Source organism: Bacillus rossius, chromosome 1, assembly GCF_032445375.1.
Source record: "Bacillus rossius redtenbacheri isolate Brsri chromosome 1, Brsri_v3, whole genome shotgun sequence".
Lineage (NCBI taxonomy): Eukaryota > Metazoa > Arthropoda > Insecta > Phasmatodea > Bacillidae > Bacillus > Bacillus rossius.
In genome coordinates this window covers 137,792,883-137,816,329 of record NC_086330.1, presented here as the reverse complement: position 1 = coordinate 137,816,329, position 23,447 = coordinate 137,792,883, and the positions used below count along the sequence as shown (strand labels likewise).

At 39.0% G+C, this 23,447-nt stretch overlaps 1 protein-coding gene across 3 annotated transcripts in view; it reads right to left on the bottom strand.

Moving 5' to 3' along the window:
* Nucleotides 1–18,157, bottom strand: part of LOC134546207 (coiled-coil domain-containing protein 102A) — a 39,417-nt gene extending 21,260 nt beyond the window's left edge. For all 3 annotated transcript variants that reach the window (XM_063388818.1, XM_063388819.1, XM_063388820.1), the window contains exons 1-5: nucleotides 17,648–18,157; nucleotides 11,517–11,627; nucleotides 10,669–11,426; nucleotides 7,488–7,713; nucleotides 1,885–2,091 (exon numbers count right to left, since the gene is read on the bottom strand). In XM_063388818.1, coding sequence (XP_063244888.1) covers nucleotides 1,885–2,091; nucleotides 7,488–7,713; nucleotides 10,669–11,426; nucleotides 11,517–11,627; nucleotides 17,648–17,767 — 1,422 coding nt within the window. In that variant the 5' untranslated portion in view covers nucleotides 17,768–18,157. The remainder of the gene's footprint in view (nucleotides 1–1,884; nucleotides 2,092–7,487; nucleotides 7,714–10,668; nucleotides 11,427–11,516; nucleotides 11,628–17,647) is intronic.
* Between the last annotated feature and the right edge of the window lie 5,290 nt (nucleotides 18,158–23,447).

Sequence of the window (23,447 nt, the reverse complement as noted above, 5' to 3'; positions counted from 1 at the left end):
GCGCCAGACGAGCAGGCTATAAAGATAAGATAACGATAACATGACGTATTCACTGCCGGCAATGGTCTATTAGTAAGCAAACATAGCTGCCGTTTTATTTCTTTGAAAAATATTGCTGATAATGTATTGATAATGCTTAAAAGGCCGTTTTTATTTTTTTTTGTAACCCGATACTAATGTATCGGCCCGATACCATGCCCGATACAAGTACATTAAAAAAAAGTTAAGTATCGGCCGATACAGATACTAAGTATCGGTATCGGAACAACGCTAGTAAAAAGGTGGGCAAGTGATAATTAAGAAGAGTTGATCGCCTTTTTACACTATGACATTGTTGAACAACTTCTGTCCCTACCCAAGGGCATGGAGGTCAGGCAGGCAGCCTTCTTTCATGCTGCCCTGCCACAGGGCAGTTAGGCGGCGGTGGGCTGGGATTCTTCGGGTCCGGCCCTCTGAGCTTGGGCCACAGCCCTGTTATGGGTCTTTTCGTGGACATGGTTTCCCTCCTTTGCCAGCCAGGCCAATTGGGCTACCTGTCACTTCACTCATCGCCCCCCTTTCTTGCATTATGGTAGGGCATGAGTGACTGTTGGTGCCATGCCGAGTGCCGACCAGGCTCGCGGAGCTAAGGTGTATAGTAGGGGTCGTTCCTGACCGACCGATCCATCTTCTATGAGGTGACGTTTTCCCAGTAGGCCAATTTTGCGGGGTACTCCAGCCACTGTTAAACCACCCCTGTGTCAGCTAGGAAAGAGACAGGCTGCAAGGGTCGAACCCAGGTCACCGAGCCATATTCCCTGACATTTCCCTCAGGATCGGTGGGGTGCCTGCGAAGATCCAGATGGGTGAAAGACGAGCTGACCATAGAGAGAGAGAAAGATACGTTCCTTAGTGAACAAAAAGAAGATGAGTGGTTGTCCACAGGGGGTTTATTGTAATACGATAAACAAAACTTGCCCCCTGGCTGGCTTGAAACATACACCTTACATCATCCAAAACTACCCTAGCGTTAGACCATTGGCATCTGGATGGCTATTGGCAGAGGCGGCCAAAGGTGGCTGCTGACAAGCTGGTGCGGGCAAAGAGAACGTGGGAGGCTCTGTACGGCTCTCGGCCCTAGGACAACTGGTTGTTTACTGCTTGGGCGCTGCCTTTTATACCGTCATGGCCACAGGGAAGATGCGTAGGGCGAGCGCGGGGGAGGGACTAAAGTGTTCAGCGGAGGTCGGCGCTCCTCGGCTCTCCAAGGCACTGGAGGAGTGGCAAAAAGCTTGTTAGGTGGCTGATTGCCGGCCTCCAGGCGCCGGCAAGATCCCGTGTGCACATAGGGCATGGAGGAGGAGAAAATGACGTTGGTGCCCTTTGATTGTGAAGCAGGCATGCAACAATATTACACGAAGTAAATATCTTTTGAAAAAAAATTATGGCAAAACAACAAATACAAAGTAGGTTTTTGGTTAAAGTTTTAAAAAATAACCCTTGAATAAAAGTAATGTCAAAAAAAAATAACAAGACATGCGAGACCATGCCTTTTTTTATATATTTTATTATTTTTTATTCTTTTTGTTATTGTTTATTTCAGGACTTTTTTGTGACTTTCATGATCTGTAGACACTCTGCTATAGTGCTCTCCCTATTTTTTGATTCTACTGGTCTGTTCCAAGCAACGCTTTTCCACCAAACTCTGGTGTTCAACTCGATGGATGTTTGACGTGCACTACACCTATTTAATATATATATATATATATATATATATATATATATATATATATATATATACATATATATATATATATATATATATATTTAACTTACTGCACACTATGTATATTGGGTACACACCAGGAACCGCGGATAATTGGCACTGGGACAGGGTTGCCCAACCTTGTTCCTGTCGACCAGCTCCTGCTGCAGCTGGCGCAGGTCGGCGTCCGACGTGGAGAGTGGGCGCCCCTTCCTCTCGAGCCTCTCCTGCAGGTCGCGCAGCTCCGCTCGCAGCTTCTTGTTGTCACGCTCCAACGCCAGCTTCTCCGTCTCCAGCCGCTCCCGCTTGCCCCACTCCGCAGCGTTCTCCGCCTGCAGCCTCTCCAGCTGCCAGGGAGGGAGGGGATCACTCAACTATACAGCCACTGCTGTCAACGTCAGTAATAACATTCAAGCATGCAATAAAACATGCATAAAATGAACACAGTATACGCCAAATACTAGACTTTAAAAAATAACTCCTTTACAGTAACAAACCCATCCATTACATGTTTTAAAAACTACATAGTGTCTTGGTAGGTTGCTGTGTCACTTGTGTATGGTGTGGTGTCATGTCACCTTCCTTACCTTTCATTTTATTTTGTCTTACTACCGTTGTAAGACTCTATATGAACATATAAAGATATGACACAACGCTACTGGTTTTACTAAACTATATTTTACCAGCACAAAACACCTGGACCATAACAAATATACAAAGTGTATTTTGGTCAGGGACAGGAAAGTTACTTTTAAAACGTAACTCAGTTACAGTTACAAATACTCCATTGGAAATGTAACCCTGTTACAACTACAAGTTACACTACTGAAAATAAACCAGTTACAGTTCTGAGAAAAGTAACTGTAAGTTACTTTAACAGTTACTTTGTGAAAAACTAAAAATGTGATACGTAGGTAATATTGTTATATGTAATTAAAAGCTAATAAAACATATTGTGTTTACTAAAGATGTATGTTTATTTAAACTGAAATTTTTTAAATAGGTCTTAAATTACATTGAGTCACACTACAAAATTGTTTGCAGCACCATACAACAAGAACTTCACAATAACGTTACATATTTTCATCACTCGACCGAACTTCGAATAAAATAGAATATGAAGGCCACTGCAACGAAAATTCTGGACTGCTTTCTCGGCTTCTCGCTTCATTAGATTCTGTCATTGCTTTTGCGCATGTGCACAGGTAGGTTAATTAATTAATCAGCACAGTAGTAAACCCGCATGTCGCAAATATTAAATAAATGACAATCAAAATACGAGCGCAGGCTAGCCAACAGCAGTTTTACAAGTACAAGCAATACCATCGCAAATAATATGCTTGTCGGGATTTTCGTTCTGGGATTGAAAAAATCAACAAATCGTTGTTCATTCAATAAGAAATACATTTAAAAAATGTAACGCAAGAAGTAACGACAATTATCGTTTCTTTAAGGCAGAAAAATGTAATTCAGTTACAGTTACAGTTACTGAAAACTTAATATATTGCGTTACCACGATCGTTACCATAAAAAGTAACTGTTACAAATAACGTCATTACTAGTAGCGCGCTACTTCCAGTCCCTGATTTTGGTACAATTTTACCATGAATATATTTACATGTCTTAAGATTACCATTTTATATTTTTGTATTTTGAAAATAATACTTTCCAACTTATATAAATCAAGAAAATAATGATTAACTAGCTAATAAATGAAATTGGTGCTCAAAACTTAAAGAGTTCAATGTTTTGCTAATATTGTTCATTAACTAATTTATTTAACATCAGGTGTAGAAATTTACTTTTTTAATTCTCAGGGTTTAAAAAAAATGTTCATGACAGTTAATGCTCAGTTGGCTCCAAAGCAGATGTTCTTTAACCCCATTATATTAACACTGGGTTTTGGCATCTAGTTACTGCAGATTTATTTTTAATAAAAGTTTGCTTGGTAGTGATGTGTCGGTTCTACAGTTTTCCTTGTTCTTGGTTCAGTTACGGTAAAAAAAAAAATTGATTCTCAGTTCTCAGTTTTAGGTTAACCTCCACACATTTTCAGTCACACCAAAGATACAGTATGCCCTAATAAAGGGTGTATTTGTTTAACATGACTCATCAGTGACCTACTGAACCAAAATTTATACCACAGTGGGGGAACCTTATAGTAGTTTTATTTTGTAATAAATAGGCCCCACTAGGTTAGCCAAATAAATATGTAGAGCTACTTTCGTGCTGCTTAGTAGGCTCCACACACACACTAAAACGTTGGGCTGAATAAAACTGTGTAATAAATTAGATTTCTTAATTATGTGACTCTTCACTGGTAATGTTGATATAAGGTAAGTCACAGTTAGGTGTCACTTGATTGGTTACCAACATACATACATACATATACACTGGGAGTAGGTGAAAGTACAGATGACACAACACAATACTTTGAAAAATAAATATAGAATTATTTTTATTTCCAATGTAAAAACGATTTAAAAGATTTTTCAATCTTATTAATATATTTAATTATTATTCATATCCAAAACAACAACCTAACTTAACGGTGACATCATAGTAATTCAATAACAGTTCAATTACCAGGAGTTATGTTGCGCACATTAAAATATTTTCAAAAGTCTTAATTCGGGTTCGTTGACACTACACAGTTTTTAATTAATGTTTTTAGGGAACTTAAATCAATTTACCTCGGCTAGATAGGTTCAAAATCATCGGCAGAGCTCAGAGCCTCTCATCTATAGGACCACTGAGTCTGTTAATTAAATGTGTAAATTCGTAAAATTTATGTCCAAGTATTATTTAGATTATCTATAAAGTCAATTTAATTCGTGAAATCAATGTTTATAATAAGTTTCGGCAACGATGTGACGTAAAAACGGGAGATTCGTGATTCGTGCATAAGATTAGGGCACAAAAAAATCTGGGCACTTTTATTACTCACGTTAATCACTCCTATAATATTTATCTTTTTAGATAAATCCTATTTAAATGTTCTGAACTCCCTAATGGTTCATAATTACCATCCACTATCCGGGATGCCTGATGCTAGATAGCTAATATTCAGGATTTAAAATCGCCGACGTCACGAAGTTGCCGCTCATTCAGCTGGCCATTGTAGAACTCTCTTTCTTACTAGTCTCCTCAAAATAACCAGTAAGACTCACTTTTAAATGGTGGCCCGTGATTGGCCAAAAGGACCGTTTTAGTTACTTAATTTCTTACCGAAAACGTAAACTCCGAACGCAACAATTGCGCGGATAACAAAATTTCACTTAAAATTTAAATACATAAATATTAAAATAATAATTTACATTATAAATAAACGGCGTTAATTTTACCGTTTACAGTTTTCAAGTCCATTAGTCCTTAGAGGGGTATCAACAATACCTCGTTCAAATAGTCCGGTAAAAATCCAAAGAATCACTTTTTCATAGACATACATAACCAAATATTGCCGTTTCTGAAAATAAATAATATTATACATAGAGCAAACAAAATAAAATAAATCGTAAATAATAATAAATAATTAAACTGTCAAAACAAACATGTTGCAGTACAGCAGATGTTCTTTAACCCCATTATATTAACACTGGGTTTTGGCATCTAGTTACTGCAGATTTATTTTTAATAAAAGTTTGCTTGGTAGTGATGTGTCGGTTCTACAGTTTTCCTTGTTCTTGGTTCAGTTACGGTAAAAAAAAAAATTGATTTTCAGTTCTCAGTTTTAGGTTAACCTCCACACATTTTCAGTCACACCAAAGATACAGTATGCCCTAATAAAGGGTGTATTTGTTTAACATGACTCATCAGTGACCTACTGAACCAAAATTTATACCACAAACAAGTCATTTAGCACCTAGGTAGCACAGTTGCTTCTCATGTCACTGCATGCTGGAGCAGCACTGTACCAGCATATTGTGGTGCAGCAATATCTTGTAATACAAACTAACAGCTTTTTTTGCTGGATCAGTATTTAAATTAGCCACATCAATAAAAAATTACTTGAGAAATATGTTAATATTCATTCACAAGAGATTAAGTAATTTATAAAAAAATAAATGATAAATAACTAATACTGGAGTGGCAAGTAATGTATGTATTATAATGGGTAAGGGATGGACACCCAAGTTAACAGAGGTCTGTGTAAAGAGTATATTAATACAGGATATGTTAGTTGTATTATAAATATAAGTAGAGACCTAGAGACCATGAAATTTATTGAATAGCAAGTTTTAAAATGTTTGGGTGAAATTGGAGGAATTCTTGAGTAAAAAAATAATTTCTTTAGTTAAAGGACATAAATAACAAACCAAGTGACATTTTAATTTATATAAATATAAGATTAAAATTATATAAAAAATAATTCCACTTACAAAAAATATTTTCAGGGAAGCTATTTTTAATACTTATTGAATAAAAGTGAATAGAGAGCTATATTCATGAAATAATGAAAGGACACTTTGTCTTGCAAAACCCAACTCTTCAGAATAATGGAATTACTATTGTCATTGGGTCGTTTGGCTTGAAAATCTGTGGCTGGGAAAAATTTAGCTGACTGGGGTGGAAGTGCTAAAGGCTGCAGAGACACGGCGTGTCAGGAGGGCATCCTATTGGAGAAGGGGGTGGAAGTGATAGAGGTCAGCCACCGCTGGAGGAATGAGAGAGACAGTGTAAAGTACCGGTCTTGTGGCCTTGAAGACTTTTAGAGGTAGGGCAAGTGGACAGAACAAAGGAAGTTTTTGTTTTGAGTGCTGAAACACAACTTTAAGTTATGTCAGTTTATTTTTTGATAAGTTTTAAAAGTATGTATATTGGACCTGTGTAATCTTTCTATAAGTCTATTTTTAGTTGAAATTGTCATCCCTGTCTGCTAGTGAAAAGAGGGACAAAAAAAGGGTCGGAATCTCCGCACAAAAAATCCTTTGTTTACGTTTGGACACTTCCTACTGGAGATATCTTTCCATGTGGGCGGGCTAGTGGTGAGGGAAGGGGAGATTGCCCTTTGTCAGTGTACCCTGCAATTTTCAAAGATTTACGAACCATTCACTTGTCACTTGAAGTTAAGTTAAAAGACGTGTGCGCGTTGGTCGCCGGCAACATACCACAACATTTTACCAGGGAAAGTATCAGCTGTTATGCTTTCCGTAGTACCCTGAGAAAATTCCAGTCGCTAGGTGCACTAATGTTCATTCTGTGTGACGTTTGCATTATTCAATGATTTTGACTATTGCATCTTAAATATGCTATTATGATAACCTATGATTCACAGATCCTTGTACATACAACTGATACAACCACGTTTCTTTTAAGAAAACAAAATATGAACGCACCCAAGTAAGAACATTTTTAATTATTACTACATGGAAGAGAAACATTTTTGTTTGCTAAATCCTTCAAAGTAAAATTAACCTTACTTCACTCATTAACTGCACAAAGCGTATCTCAAATGTACAAATCTCAGACACCCCAACTGACAACATATGTGTTAGAACAAGTTGTACAATTTAAAACCTTTTACACAAAAAGAAAACACTCTGTAAGGACTAAAAAGTGTTAATTTAAGCTGGACTGCAATAACAGGACTTCAAAAATTCAACCACTTTTGATCTTACGGTCTTCGATGATTTTTGATCAAGAGCTGAGATTTCAACAACTTTAACAGCAAATGTATTGAAGTGTCCTTGATATTTTACTGACCATTGTGACAGTCCGGGGACCTGCAGATGCGAGCGCTCACCTCGGAGCGCAGGTCGGCCAGGCGGCGGTCCGTGCCCTCGCGGGAGGACGCCTCGTCCTGCAGGTCCAACTGGATGAGGCGCACCTGGTCCTGGTGCTGGTCCTGCAGGTGCAGCAGCTCCCGCACAGCCTCCTGCTTGGCCGCCCGCAGCCCCTCGCAGCGCTCCCGCGTCTCCTGCAGCTCCCCTTGCAGCCGCTGCAGCCCTCGGTGCAGGGAGGTCTTCTCACTGCCCACAGGGAGGGCTTAGCACCAAGGCCATCTGGATTTTTAATCCCCCGGGCAAAATCGAACTAAGATACGTAGAATGTTGCCGAGCGCTAGTATTGTTTTCCCGAAGCACACCTGCTTTCCCCCACCCCGTGCATTTCGTCAATGCCCCAATCTGACATCTCATCCCGCACCCTCTCTCACGACCCCAATGTCAACAAGAAATAGTACCATTAAGTCATAAACTAAGAACATGCAGACCTGGGTTCAATCCTACCCAATTTCTTTCAGGACTTTTGCCAATCATATCTAGAAACATTGGGCTTGCATTCAGGAGGATCCAGGATTGAATCACTCCATAGATCCTGACTACAGTTTTCTATGGGTTTTTTTCCCCCCCAAAATAAAATCAGAAAAATAATGAGATTGTGAGTACCCTACTCTACATTCACCACTTATCAAGGGGAATAGAGGGGCAAGGAAACTCAAGATGTAAAAAACTAGATTCATAAGAGAAATTTAATATGCTGTGTAAAGAACCCAAACAATAAATAACAAAAGATGTGTGTCCATAAAACTTGATAACAGCTCAAATGCAAAATACTTAACAAGGAGAGAACAGCAAAAGTTAACATTTAGAGCTCTCTGAATAGAATCAATCCACACTACAATACTCACTATCCACAATTGGTGTATCATAAACTAAGGGTAAAGGGGCTGGAGAACAGTATCACAGGCCACACCACTGCCATCAAAACACAGAGGTTTGTCAACCTCTCCTCAAAACCTAAGTCACGGTTATAATACACACCCTCCAATATAAGAATTATGCCAGCATAACTCTCAATACCCAATACCTCAGTTGCACCTTTTTTCAATAACTTCCACAGGTACAAAGTGTGAAAACAAAAAAAAAAATACTATATACATGTATATTTAAAATATATCAAGCATCATTAAATATTCCTTAAATATATATATATATATATATATATATATATATATATATATATATATATATATATATATATAAATATTTATGTCTCCAAGTTCCCATATTATTTCTTTCCTCACTAAGAGCATTGTTCACTTCCATTTGGTACGAGAAAAATATTTATACACAGTACTAAACAATAAATATCTCCTTAAGCCACTTAAATCATATGAGTTGGGGCATAAACAAAACAAAGTAATGACTACAGTATAATATTGGCTTAGCCCCAATATGTATTACAATAACAGTCTTGATTTATAAACATCCCTTGCTGTAATTTGCCATCGATCATAAATCCTCACATTATAAATTGTGAAGATTCATTTTTCAAACAAGCCAAACAATGCTACCTAAAATGTGCTAACTTTACCACATTTCTTCTTTACTGTCATCGACATGCAAAAAGTCTAAACATTTCGGATTGCAAACATTTACTTAATAGCAATTAGTGTCTTTTCATCAGTGCAGCAAACAAAATTATAAAATAATCACAACCTCTCCTACAGTAAAATTCCAGCCACACAATTGAATGAGCTTCGAGGATGTGCGCAAGGCATTAAATGACTCGAGTATGGGACTTAATTCACTTACAGCAATCACTTAGTCGTTCGCCCAGGAATACAGCTTTTAAGGGAAATGCGGCGACCACAACCTGTAAATTCTTCATCTGTTCTCTTCCGCCCTCCAACATAGCTGCAGGAAACCAAACCATGCACCTCCAACATGGCCGCTCATATATCAGAGCAACACGAAACCAGGAACACAGTAGTAAAGACCGCCTCCAGCATGAAAACTTCCAGTAATCCCTTTACAGAGTTGCTGGATTCGTTGAAGCAAAGTAATATAGCTTCCTCCATATTACTCGTGAAACACGAAGATTCTTTCGTACATTGAACGCCCATCAAATACCAAGTCTTCAAACAACGGTAAAATTTATGTCGTTGCCATGACAAGTAAAATTGCATCCCAATGCCACCAAATACAATTTTACGCTGTCCGTCGCTTATCTCGCCCTGATCACAACAAACTCTTTCCTCGTCTCTCTCACGTCTATCGAAAAACACGACAAAAGAACAGCATGCCAGATTAAAACCTGACAAAACAAAATCTTCACAATACCAACCTCCAACAAACTTTCTACTCTCCACACAAAGAGAGAGAAGGCGCTCTGTGAGAACTTAGCCTGCAGAGACCTCCCAGCAGGACACAAGTAAACAAGTCCCGCGGCGAATACCTCATATCACCGCTAGAATTCATGCAGGTTCACTAATCCGCGAGAGCACTAAAAAAAATGACACACCAACAAATGTGGCACTCCAAAGGAGTGTCACAAAATGGATCCTTCTCCGAATTCTCTGACTTGTAATATGTATTTCCATTTGTTACAATGACTTCGTTAAGGAGATTTACAAACAAAATACCCACCTACCTTTCTTAAGTCAAGTGGGAAATATTATTTAACTTGCCATGAGTCAAAATGATGCATTGGGGCACACAAGCTTCCCCCATCTTTGAACTCATTACCTCCAGGTATGACGACGCACCTATAGACTCCATCTCAGAAGCCCATTACTTCAGACAGTGTTAAACAAAGGCCTACTTTAAAATAGCAAATCCCACAATTTCACGAGAGAGACAGAAATTTTCCTGATTGAGTTAGCCTACAGTTCCATCGCATATTTTGAGAAAATGCTGAAAATACTTTTCAACCTATATACCAAATGCAATAATAAATCAAATTAATAAAAAAAATTTCCAAAACCATAATCTGAATAAATTTGAGACAGAAAACAAAAAACAATATTCTATTACTAAACACTGATATGAGTATCAATTAACTAATGCAAAGCTGACAAAAGTTTTCTTCCCTTCTTTGCATCTTAAGTACACCAGTAACATGAAATAAAATTATCTTAAGACAGTTTCTAAAATTTAAAGGCGATACTCTTACAGCCTTCTGACATAGGATGGACAACTTACTCCCGTTCAGCCTGCAGAGTTTTGGACGCCTCATCCAGCCTTAGCTGCAACATGGACAACTTCTGGAGCAGCTGCTCTTGGTCCGGCGACGGAAGGTCCACATCCGGCTGCAGGTAGAATTTCTTCTCCAGTGTCAACAGGCCGCTCATGCTGGTCGGTGCATCCTGCAGCAAGCAGGACCTGTTCAGACCCTGCGTTACCTCATCGTACAGCATCAGGATGTCGCTGTTCACTATCGCAGCGTCCTCGCCGCCGTCTCGGTCCACCGCATTCTCTTTCGCACCATCGTACAGCTCTACTGCATGTTTCGGCACAGCGCCTTGCAGAACGTACTCTTCGATGGACAGATCCCTGCTGTGGATGGAGAGCTCAGAGTCCAGCAAGGACACCTCCCTCAATCCGTACAGATCCGCACTGACAGAGCTCACCGCCAGCTGGGTCGTGGCTCTCAGGCTCGAAGAATTGTCCTGGGTGACCGTCGAGCCCACACCACTGTCCTCCTCTGGGCTCTTACACTTGTTGATCTCGTCTCTGTCCGGATCGTCCTTCTCCAGAGCCTCGAGAAAATGCTGATCCCACTGTCCGGCGTGCTTCAGCAAAAGCATGTGAATCTTCTCCATTTCTTTCTTCAACTGATCATTTTGTGACTCCAACTCAAGTTTCTCACGCTTGAAACAATTTGTCTCTTTGAGTGACGCTTCTAGTTTTGACCGCAACAGCTTTGCCTCTTCTCTTGCTTTGTTCCTTTCATTTCTAACCTAAAAAAAATTAAAAGCAACATTAAAAATATTTTTTGTCATTAGCATATTAATTTTATTTAGCTACAGATCTTAGTAACAATTGCTTACCTTGCTCCATTTCTCACGCCAGTTTGCAGTGCAATCAGACCACCATCGCATTGTCTTTTCCATCTGAGTTGCCCGAGCTCGAGCCTCTTCCAGTTCTCTCTGACGCAGTGCCTGGAAGTAATTTCAACACCTAAATAATATTGTTGATACATTTATTATTAAAATGAAAGTTTTCACAACCTCTTAGGTGATTATCTTAAAAAAATAAATTGCAAAAGTGCAAAAATGGTGAAACCACCAATAAAACATTGTTTAACAAAACACACATTTAAAGTAACAGTAAAGAACCTGGGGTCAAATTTACAACACACCATGCAGTGAGGATGAGTTTCATTAGGAAAGAAATTAGGGGAAATGTATTATGTCATGGAAGTTGGCCAATGATAACAAATTTTAATGAAGGAATGAGAAAAATAAAGTAGCATATGTAATAAGTAGTTCATTGAAAAACTAAGTACTGTCGTGAAAATAAATCCCAAAGATAGTGTGAGTTTTGGAGCGATAGTAGCGATTGTGATACGAGTAAGAGTTGACGTTGTACCTCCTGTGGCGGTAAAGCCCGGTCCCCACCCCGTCAGCACCGAATCCCGCTGGCGGAACGCACCCCTCGCGCGGCCCGCACGGAGGAAGTTCGCGATGCTGCCACGAGGCAGTAACCAACAAAACGCGGCTTAGGGCGGACGCTCCGTCCCGCGGTAAAGAACATAACTGTGCGTCTTGATAAGAATGACGACAACATTCGCGATTGCGTTCGACAGCGCACGTTAACAGTGACAGACTATAATTGTGTATGGTGACATCCACCCTAGTGTTCCAGCTGCCACAACAAGCAACAGGTAATTTTCTAGGTGAAGAATCATATTTACCGTGTAAGAAAAGTGTGCCTGAACCAGCTTTATTTGGAAGCTCTTGTAAACCTGTAAAGTTGTTTCCTTGCCCAAGGTTTATAAATTAATAATCGCCGCGAGTCCACCAGTGATCCACGCTGGGGCCGACGACCCACGCAATCACAGCGGCTAGCCTTGCGCCCCCTCATAAAGAAAAGAACTAAATAATCTCCGCCAGCAATCACTGGGCTCATCCCGCGTCTCGAACCCGAGACCTCAGGTGAGGGCAGAGTGCAGTAGTAAGTGGAATGGCACGTACAGTTATAATAGGTATGTGATTACATAAGTACACAATAACTATTTAGTAGGTAGTAAGAAATTTATTGGAAATAAGTGGTAATGCATGTAGCAGACATGAGAGATTTATGAAAGGTTGTGTTTATTTACACTGAATTTATTTAATAGTACAATTTAGAGAAAGAATGTTGTGTGGTTGTGATTGTAATAGTAACCAGGAAAGTGACTGAGTTAGTTTGACGATAGTGGATCAATTAAATGGTGGAATGCCAAATTGATTTGGGGTGAATTTAATATATACAAGAGTAATATTGACAAGAGTAATATCATCATAAAGCCAAGAGAGGTAAGGGTTTTTTTATAGCTTTTAAATGTTTTAGTGATTTGTAGTAGTATTTTATTTACCTTTTGTTTGCTGTTAAGTAACATGTGTGATTTGTGTTTAATTTGCGATGTTAGGTGAAATATTTATTTTCTTTGATTAGGTGTATGTATCATCAATTATATTAGGTATTGTAAAAATGGCTTATTTTCTTAGGTTAGGTTAGCTATGCACTAGAACTGATAACAAGAAAGCAAAATGTTTTGTGAGGGTAGGTCAGCTAAATAAAAAAAATTATATGTTTTCAATGCAATATGACAGGGACATTGATAAAGTCATCAACAAGGTGGTTATGATTTTATTTAGGACCTCTATATTCCTACAGTACAAGCACAGGAATGAGGAATTTTGGATGGGGAAGAGTCACATGCTTGTTTTGCACAAGATTGTGTAATTGGGGAAATTACATTATGGTACGGAAAGTAATATATCTGCGGTATTGTATTATTTACTTGAATACGTAGGGCTACAGTACACTTGATGATACCCAAAAATTTTACACCGTAGTTAAAATAATAAACAATTAAAATATATAAATTTGGTATTGCAAAATATATTAACCAGGGTGAGATATTCAAATAGAATATGATACTGTAGGTAATGTATTAACTATATTGTGTTCTATACTAGAATAGAATATGTATTATACAATACCAGGGATGTTAAAATAATTAAAAATATATATAATTAAGTTATAAATAGTGGAATAGCAAAATATACTAAACTGGTCAGGATTGCAGTATATAATACAATACCATAGGATATACATCTTCTGTATATTGAAGTAACTTGGCTTCTGGGTTGTAGCCGTGTCCTTGGCAAATACTTCACCAACATTTCGGTCGACATTACAGTCGTCATCATCAGGGAGCAGTTACCTACTTCGGTATATTGTTCTATACTAGATTAGGTAAGGCTACAGTATAAAATACAATTCTGAAAGTTGGTTTCAAAATAAACATTATTTGTGCAAAACAAGCATGTGAATGTTCCCCGCCTAAAGCCCCCATATTGTAATGTTGTCCCATAAGAATGTCAGGGTAGTAATGTCAGCACCACCATGTTGACCTTAAGCTACGGCCACACAGTGCGCTATGCTTGCTATGTTCGCGATATTCACTACGCGAGTAAAACGTAGCCAGCTGCATATCAGGTGTCACTGGACACACAAAGTAGTGTTCGCTATGTTGGCAACATCGCCAGGTGTTTGGTTCTCTGCTGGGTCATTCCATGTGAAATCAACCAATAAAAAAATTAATTTGGACCTTACCCCATTAGATTTGAATGATTTTTGGTACACATGTTGAAGCCATGGGACAGTTGACAGTTTGAGTAATAGCCATTCAAAAAATAAAAAAATAAACATATTTTTTTGCAATATTTGGATACAGTACAAAATATATAACTTCAAAACTATTAGGTCTAGAGAGCTCAAACTTGTTTTATTCTCTTAAGTATTTAATGGGCTTTAACCTGGTATATAACAAGGCTGTCATCCTTCAACTTCCATTTTTTTCAAAACAATAAAAAAAATATTTTTGAAAATCTCAAAAACACCCCTTTTAAGGTTTTTCGCCTAGGGTGCCAATTTACCTTGCACCGGTCCTGAGACCTACAACAACTGACTGGGATAAATAAGAGAAATGTACAGGTTATGTTGGGAATCCTTTTCACAGTGAAAGCAACATTTGCAAAAAAAAAATATATATATGTAGCTATTCTTACAAACACATTAAAACTTACAATTTGTATATTAATAAAACATTTTGTTCGCTTCAGTGCAAAATGTATACATTCTGATTATTCAGTTATAAAAATTAGATTCTATTTGCATTTAAAAAACCTAATATTAAATGCTCACTCTTTGGTGACATTTATCAGCAAATCTGGCTTAAGCACTATTAAGACAATATTTTTTTTTTTGGATGATTCCACTATTGGTCCATTATGAAACTATGCATATAAGCTTAGGTAGCTTATTAGTATACAAATAACATATGTTTTTCTTAAAAAAAAAAAGGATGTTTTTTATATTTTTAAAAATATATTTTTTACTTGTTTTGAAAAAAAATTGGTTGTCTGTAAAGTCGGTTTACGGACGATAGTTTAACGTGAAAACGTCATAACAAAACATTAATGAAATTATTGATCCAGAAGAAAAGGAAATATCATATTCAGCCTGAGACTGAGCCGTAATAGGATTTTTGCAACCAAACCATTTAGGCATTAAAAATATTATATTCTTTGAGGAAGAAGTTTTTTTTAATTTTTCTATCTTTTGTATGAAAAAATCTACCTCTGCATACTTTTATGAAGAAAATTGAATAATTTTTATTGTATTATCACTATTTTGTATGGATACAAAGGAGTGAAATGAAATGTACAATTTAATTAATAAATTTACTTTTATTTGCATTAATTAATTCAAATATATTTATTACTTTTGAAATGTTGCGTGCGCCGTATTTATTTTTACAAGTACAAAAAAAAATTCGCAGTTGCCAGGATTCGAACCGACAATCTTTGAATTGGAAGTCAGCCATTCTAACCTCACGGCCACGAGGCCATATTGAGAAAATTGTTTTAGATGGTATAAAATAATATTCCACGCACAATATTTGTTTGAATTTCTTTTAACTAGCATATTCTCTGTTGGACTCAAAATATTTACACGCTCGTGGGCTCATAACTATAATACGGTGTGTGATTTAGTTGATCAAATAATAACTCATGACAAATAATTACCAATGTCAAACTAAAGCGTGAAAAGTATCACACCAGCAATAAATATTTAGTTACACAGCTAAAACAATACTCATATAAAACTGTTTAAATATACTGATTTACACTAGTAATTAAAATAATATGCACTTGTAAGAACACCATTTCCTTGCTAATATACTCCCGTGGCGCGGTGCACAACAATAACCTCGGTTTGCCGCCACGTGCCGGCCGAGTTCTCTGTACCGTCCGCAACATACCAGAGAGATGCCACGCATGCGTAAGTGGGACATCCGTAGTGGGACATCCGTAGTGGGACAATTTTTTGTGCGTGCAGCCAGCGTTAATCGATTTATTAGACGTTGTCATGTCAAAATGGAAGTTGATGGAAGACAGTCATGTTATATATCAGGTTAAAGCCCATTAAAACCCGAAGAGAATAAAACAAGTTTGAACTCTCAAGACCTAATAGTTTTGAAGTAATAAAATTTTTACTGTTTCCAAATATTGCAAAAAATATGATTTTTTACTTTTAAATTTTGTATTTTTCAACTGTTCCATGGATACAACAAGTGTACCAAAAATTAACCAAATCTGAAATGGTAAGGTTGAGAGCACTGGTTGATTTCACATGGATTGACCCAGCTATTTTTTTTTTCTTTTTCATTTATTTGGTTTCAATTAATTTTGATTCATTAGGTTTCAATTCATTTCATTTGGTTCCATTTCAATTCCACCTGTTTTGTTTCAAATTATTTTGTTTGTATCATTTTGATATGTAGAATGATGAATCATTTCAACACATTTCAATTAATTACTTTTTATTCTATTTGTTTTAATTCAGATTTATTTTTATTTCAATTCAAATTGTTTTATTTCATTACAAATGGTTTCTTTTGATTACCTACATTGCATGTTACTTCACTATCTTTAGTCGCTGTCTTTGCGCATGCACAGACAAACAAAAACATGTTTTCGCAGGGCTGTGCTTCTGTGTTTGCTTTTTATTAATTTTAATTTCTCTCAGTATTTTGCTTTAAATAGTCATGTCTATGGCAAAGTTCATTTAAGGATTACGAAAATATCAATGTTTATAGAATAAATCAATAGAAGAACATAAGGGCAGGAATTGCAGGACAATGCCAGGGATTTGATTTAAAAGGAATGCTGTCAAAGTGAGTTGTTTTTATTCTTAATTGACTCATAAATTGGGTTTTGTCCTTACAAGCAAGTGCTTCATCAAATGATCAAATTGTTCAAATTCTTTTGTTTCTAGATTAACTTCATGAACACATTTTTTTTAAGTTTACATACTGTAACAGCCACTAGAAAATTATCGTCAGAATCATCACTCCAATCTCACGGCATGCGTCTCGCCAACACCGACATTGTGGATTACACTATACTGTCTGGCCACCTGGCGCAGTGAACAAAGCGAACATCAAGAACACAGAGTAGCTTTCTATGTGGCCTCACCTATAGGTCCAAGAACTCAGATATTGTCCAACCTCCATACCCATGCTTAAACTTGATGGGCAAATAGCACAGATGGTTGATAGGATAGTTTGACATGTTCACCACTGCGAAGAACAAGTTTCTCTCACATGTCTTTGTTATTGTTGTTATGGTATCGCATTGTAGATTACTCCCACAAACAGGCATGGCTTCAATGGATTTTAAAAGTATGGAAGTGATGCAAAGACCATCTAAACGAATGTATACTGTATCAACACCGGTAATTAATTTTCTACTGTTCTACCTGCTGTGATCAAATGTTAATTGTTGCAACAGACATAAATAATCTTCAGCTCTAATTAAGGAAATAACTACTTTACAAATATCTACTGGACTAGTCCTTTTATCACTTGGCCGACTGACACACAATATGTAATAGTTATATTTACCTCTTTTGTTTCCCATTCCGGATCAGCAAACCTGCTTGAAGATATTGAAGAAGTGTCGTGTTCACTACGTGCGTGACGTCGGGATGATGTGCCGCTGGTACTTCCTTGGGCCATTTGCATACAGCGATGGAGAACAATTTTTTTTTTTTTTTTTTTTTTTAGCTTAACCCATGTAATTTATTTTGTCATCTAAATTTTCAGTCCATGTATCAAAGTTCAATAGAGAAATAACATCAGAATTTTGTCAGTTATTCAAAACTATGCACCGAAAAGGAAAGTATCATGATCAGTAGATTAATAGACATAATACTAAAAAATGGGTCAGGTCTTAAAGGCTTTAATTACAGCCATATCAATAAGCGAGCATATATAAATTAAATTCTAGTTTGTTTTTTTTCCGAAAAGCTCATATGTTAAAAACAATATCTTTAAGAAACACAGACAAATTTCAAACAATTTTTCGAACTCAAATATTTGTTTTCATTCCGAACACACGAAGACAACACGAAAAAAAGTAATTTCATGAATCGCCAACATACCAAAAATTAAATTTAAAGCGTAAAAATGAGGGAGAAAAATCCTAAAAGGAATATTTACTTTAGTGCAAAATAAAAGTATCACACCTTTCTAGTAAATTACTTTTTTTTTTCCCATGTCATATTTTAAAGACAAAAGGCATTGCCACAGTGATGCTCATGTAAGTATAATAACCAATTTTATTTCAAAAGTAGCTTTAGAATTAACAATGGTATAAGAGTGGTAAGAATGTACCAGTTAAATGGCCTTGCAGTAAAGAATGTTGACATCGATTTTAGATTATTAAATTTATACTTGCAAATAGTCTTCCTTCTAGTGACAAAAAGTTATCCCACCCTTAATTCATTTCCTCTCATCATACGTTTTCTATATAAATCTTTCGCACCTCTAATTTCAAGTACTTTCCCTACAAACCCATTCCACCAGGAACGAGTGCTTCGTTATTTCGCCTCTACACCGTTTGTCAGTTCCACTCATGGTCTATCCTCTCTCTATACCAACCTCTGTGCAACATAGTAATTTTCAGCATCATCCAGTCTCACTCTGTCTTAACTGCCATGCTTAAACAATTTACGAGCAGCATTTCTAACCATCTCTTCAATTGTAGCATTCTTCTACCGAGCTCCCTGATCGTCGCAGGTGGCCTAAGTATCTCAACCTCTTCCTCTTCCATTACCAAAATAAATGACCTGAACTTTTGGAATGATCATGAAAGATTTTGCCTTTTAGCTCCCTTATACATACATTCCTGCCCCTCTCTCAACCATAATAACGGTATTCACATTACTCTGTGGAATGTTCATACAAACCTGGACTTCGTACTGCCCTGGGCAGTAGCTGGAGCCAGAATCCTAGTCCCATTGTGCCACTGTACCGGAACACACAATGTGTTAGACTGCTGCAGTCAATGGCCATCTTAAGTGTGTTGTGATACCAGTTGTGTGCTAAGACTTTGCAGAAGGAAAAGGAACAGAGTACCGGTACTTTGTTAAGGGTAAATTGTATGTTTCTATTCCAGCATATACAAGTACATAATGGCCGTCAGATTACTTAAATGTAGTTGTGTTCGTGACATCACTTCCAATCCATACACAAAGATGTGATGTTCCAGAATCCTTGCGTGGAGTCCAGCTCAGGCTACTGTCGAGAGCTGACACTGTCACGAGAAGCACGACATCTTCTATTAATAACTGACTGTTTAATGGCCATAGCTTAGTTTTCTACATATCCTTTTCGCTTCTGAGATCCCTGCATACCCCGGAAAGTTCACTTTGAGTAAGGGACATAAATCCTGATGCCTTCCTATAATTTGCACCTTGAACTATCTGCAATGTGGTTAGGCATTATTCTTATGAAACCAACCGACGCCCAATTTTTTTTTATTTTTTTTTAGTAATTCGTAGTTACTGAGTCTATTTCAGACTGCAAGTGAGTTCCACATAAAAATCTCAATTATTTTGTAGATGTTGTACCTCCTGTGGCATCTTCATCATGCAATGGTCTGAGCCATCATTGTGATATCATTGATTCAGTTATTCTGTAAATATACTTAATCGACTTTTAAACATTTATTTTCTTTTCACTCTACACAATGAACAGTCCAAGTAAGTACCTCCACATGCGAGGCTGCTCTGTTAGAGCTAACATATGGCAAACTGCCGCCTTCTGCCATACTGTCGATTATGTTAAGTGTGCTAAATAACTTATTTATGGTTCTGCAATTTAGCACACAAATAGACACTGGTATGGTCTCAGAATGTGATGTTGCCACGTAGCCCGGCAGATGGCAGGTAACAACTAGAGGTACCCCCTGACACCGTAGTCACTGGAGATACTGTCTATTTAACAACAGAATCACAACACTAGTAAATCTGACATCGTACGGCCGAAGGCCACCCCAAAGCCCGACCTGCACCCGCCAGTACTCGGCTCCGCTAACGGCAAGCACCCCTAGCCATGGCCCACCTGAGTCAAGTGAGCGGACCGCAGCCCAAGATAGAGAATAGTGAACCATTTTAATTACACATGCAACGCACTCCCCGTGCCTACAAAATTCCCCACACAATAATTAATTAATCAGATACAAACAAAAGCCCCTAACTAATAGAGTACCACGTAGGAGTGCCTGGGTCACTCACACGTATTAAGTAAACAATACGTGTGTGAGTGCCCCACTTGCGGCCTTCAGCCTAACTTAAATACAGCAACTAATTAACATCAGTGTGCAACCCAGTGCTTACAAATTGATTAGCCCCGGAGCGGTTAACAAGAGACAGACAGTCTCTGGTGTAACGTTACAAATTCAAACTTTATAACGTGAAACACTAAATTGCAATTATTTAAGAGAGTATTTTGTCAGAACTTGTCATTAATAATAATATTAGGAATTTTAAGCGGCCTTCAGCCTTTTGTAAACATAGTAATTTCCGAATAACGGAACTTGGGAAACTTTGGCGCGAGAGAACGGCCGAGCCCTTCCCTCGCGCCAGGGTCACACGCGAGTTGAGAGCAGCTCGCGGGCCGGGGCGGACGTGCGTTCCACGGAGAGTCATCACCCTTTGTTCACCGACCGAGCACTTCTGGTAAATATAGTTATTTAAAACATCAACCTTTTCTCTTACAATTCAACTCCCCGTGTGTCCCCGGTCCTTTTCTGGTGTAGGGACTAACCCAGCCGCTCATTAATAAAACTGCCTGCACCAGTGGCTACGCGGGGCAGTTCAACGTACGGCACGGGCCGACTCCCGCCACCGCAGAACTTTAACTAAAAGCCGTGTGCACCGGCACCGGCCACAACGACACTTCGCTTGTGAACCTAATTTAGCCTACGGACCGCGGCCCACGCAAGTGGCCCGGCCCACAATGTAGAGACGATTTACGGAATTGGCCGACAAACAATCAAGCTACCCCCCCCCCCCCCACCTTTGACTGGCGTGAGGGCTTAATAAGTAAACACACGTGGTGTCCCCCTTAGATAACGTGTGGAGTGTAATCGTGCATGTAAGAGCACCACAGTGTGCAGTTTTTCAAGTGTAATCGTGTAATAGTGTAACCAAAACTTCTACGTGTTCCGACGCCTCACTGGCAGTCATGTACCGCCGAGTAGATCTCGCGCCCAATGTAATGAACCAGTGTAAAACGTGAACAATAAAACGTCCACCCCGCACCTCCCTTGCGCGACGTGCGACCCGTAAAACAACAGTGTATGTAAATTAACCTAAACAACCCAACCTAATCAGGAACCAAATTCCATCACCGCCGACGGTTCTAGCAGGCCACGCTGGGGCAATGAACCCACGACCATCACACGGTTAGACACCGAGCCAACCTGGCGCCCTCCCGGAACAGAAATCTCTAAAAAAAGCCAGCCACCCCGCTAGGACTTGCGCCCGACATCGAACACGAGACCGCGGCTGATGGCAAATCTAGTGGGAATGTTATTTCCTGGCACATGTCACCCAAACATGGTGCTACTTCCAAAGTGCCTTGGTTTATTTTTGTGGCCTAAGCTTGAAGCATCCTGTTAAGTCCTGCAGTTTCGACTATGTGGACGTAGTTATGATGCGAAATAGTTACGACCTTCTGGCCTTAGGTTGAATCTACTGTGTGAAGGCATTATGGCAACATTGCCTTTAATAAATTCATAATATGACGACAGGGTGCATGGTTAACAAACATATGCAAATCACTGTGCTGCAAATTAGGAATTTCCATGCAGAACTTTTTTCGCTTTTGTTTATATATGTGTATATAACTCTTAACGATATTTTCGAGTTTGAATTTAATTTGATTTCCCCTACTGTACCCTATTTGTTAAATATTTTCTTGTCGGCTTACCGCCATCTTTCCTGGCTGGGACTTTAGCCCTATGCATCTAAGGCCCCTGTTTCTATTTTCCTGCCTCCCTGCAAGCAAAAGAATGAAATTATTAACCCATGCCACAGGCATGACCAACAGACCAGAGCGATAGCTTGAGTCAGCCCTCCTTGGCACACACACATATTGAGCCGCACCTGAGATCAGCGAGTTTCGCAAGGCATTCAAATCCAAATTTCAACCCACTGAACATGCCTCAGGTACCTGTTAGTGTTTCCACCCTTACCATGAGGTGCTTCCCCTCTACACTCCCAGCTGATGTAGTTGACCACTGCCTGGCGCTCTGGTTTCTGTTTCCCCCCCCCCTCTTCACGGTTTTTCCAGTAAGGGTTGACATGGTGCTGCCTCTGGTGAGGTGGTGCTCGGTCCGCCTCCTCTGTCCTTGGCGCAATGCGATCCAATTTCACAAGCTTGTCATAATTCAGGAGTCTGTCACGAAACTCAGTGATATCCCTGTAGTGTAACCCAGACAACTGCTTCTGGTACTTTAATGGCAGCTGGGTTAGCATGGCGGCCACAAACTCCTCATCTGTCATCGGGAGGTCGAAATATCTCGTTTTGTCATACATCGCTGACAAATGAGCTTCAAGAGAGGTGCTCTTCCGTTAGTCATACTTTTCCGCATGAAGTTGTGCCCTTAAGTTGCTCTGGATGCGGATGTTCCAATACTGTTGTCTGAACAACTCTTGGAATTGGTCGAAACTGTGGGTGTTAGCACTTATCAACTCCCACCAATAAAATGCCTGACTCGTCAGAACGTTATTGAAGCACTTCAAAACCTCTACTTCCGTCAAGATGAACATGGCAGCATACTCCTCAAATTAACTGAGAAATCGCTTAGTACTCCCGTTAGCTAGGCCAGAGAAAGTAGGCATAGCTTCTGCCCAGAGTTTTTCTGGATGGTGCATGAGAGCTACGGGGTCCAGGTTGCGCTCAGGTGTGGCTGCGTGTGACGTAGGCACAGCCGTTACCCTAGTATCTGCTGTAGACCTGTGTAGTGACTCTGCGATGGGCGGGTCATACCTGCACTAAGGCGTGGGGTACAGCTGCCTACCGGCATCAGTGCATGGCGCCTCAGGTACATCTCGCCGGGCACTACCAGCTGCCTCAGGTGTTAGATTCTGGTTTGCAGTCAAGTTTTTCCAAGCGATCACGTAGATTAGAGGTCGCTACCTCCATGTCCTCTAGTGTAACCTCGTGTCGACGGGTCTGCCCATGCAGCTCGTCTCTCATATTCGACTGGCTGCGCTGACAGAACTCCCGCAGACCATGTTGCTCCAATGTTACCGTTTTGCGAATTGATAGTATCTGAGTTTCCATCTCTCCTACCCGCTCACTAGTCTGTACCACTTTTTCCACGACCTGTTAAATTTCTTTCTGTTGCTGC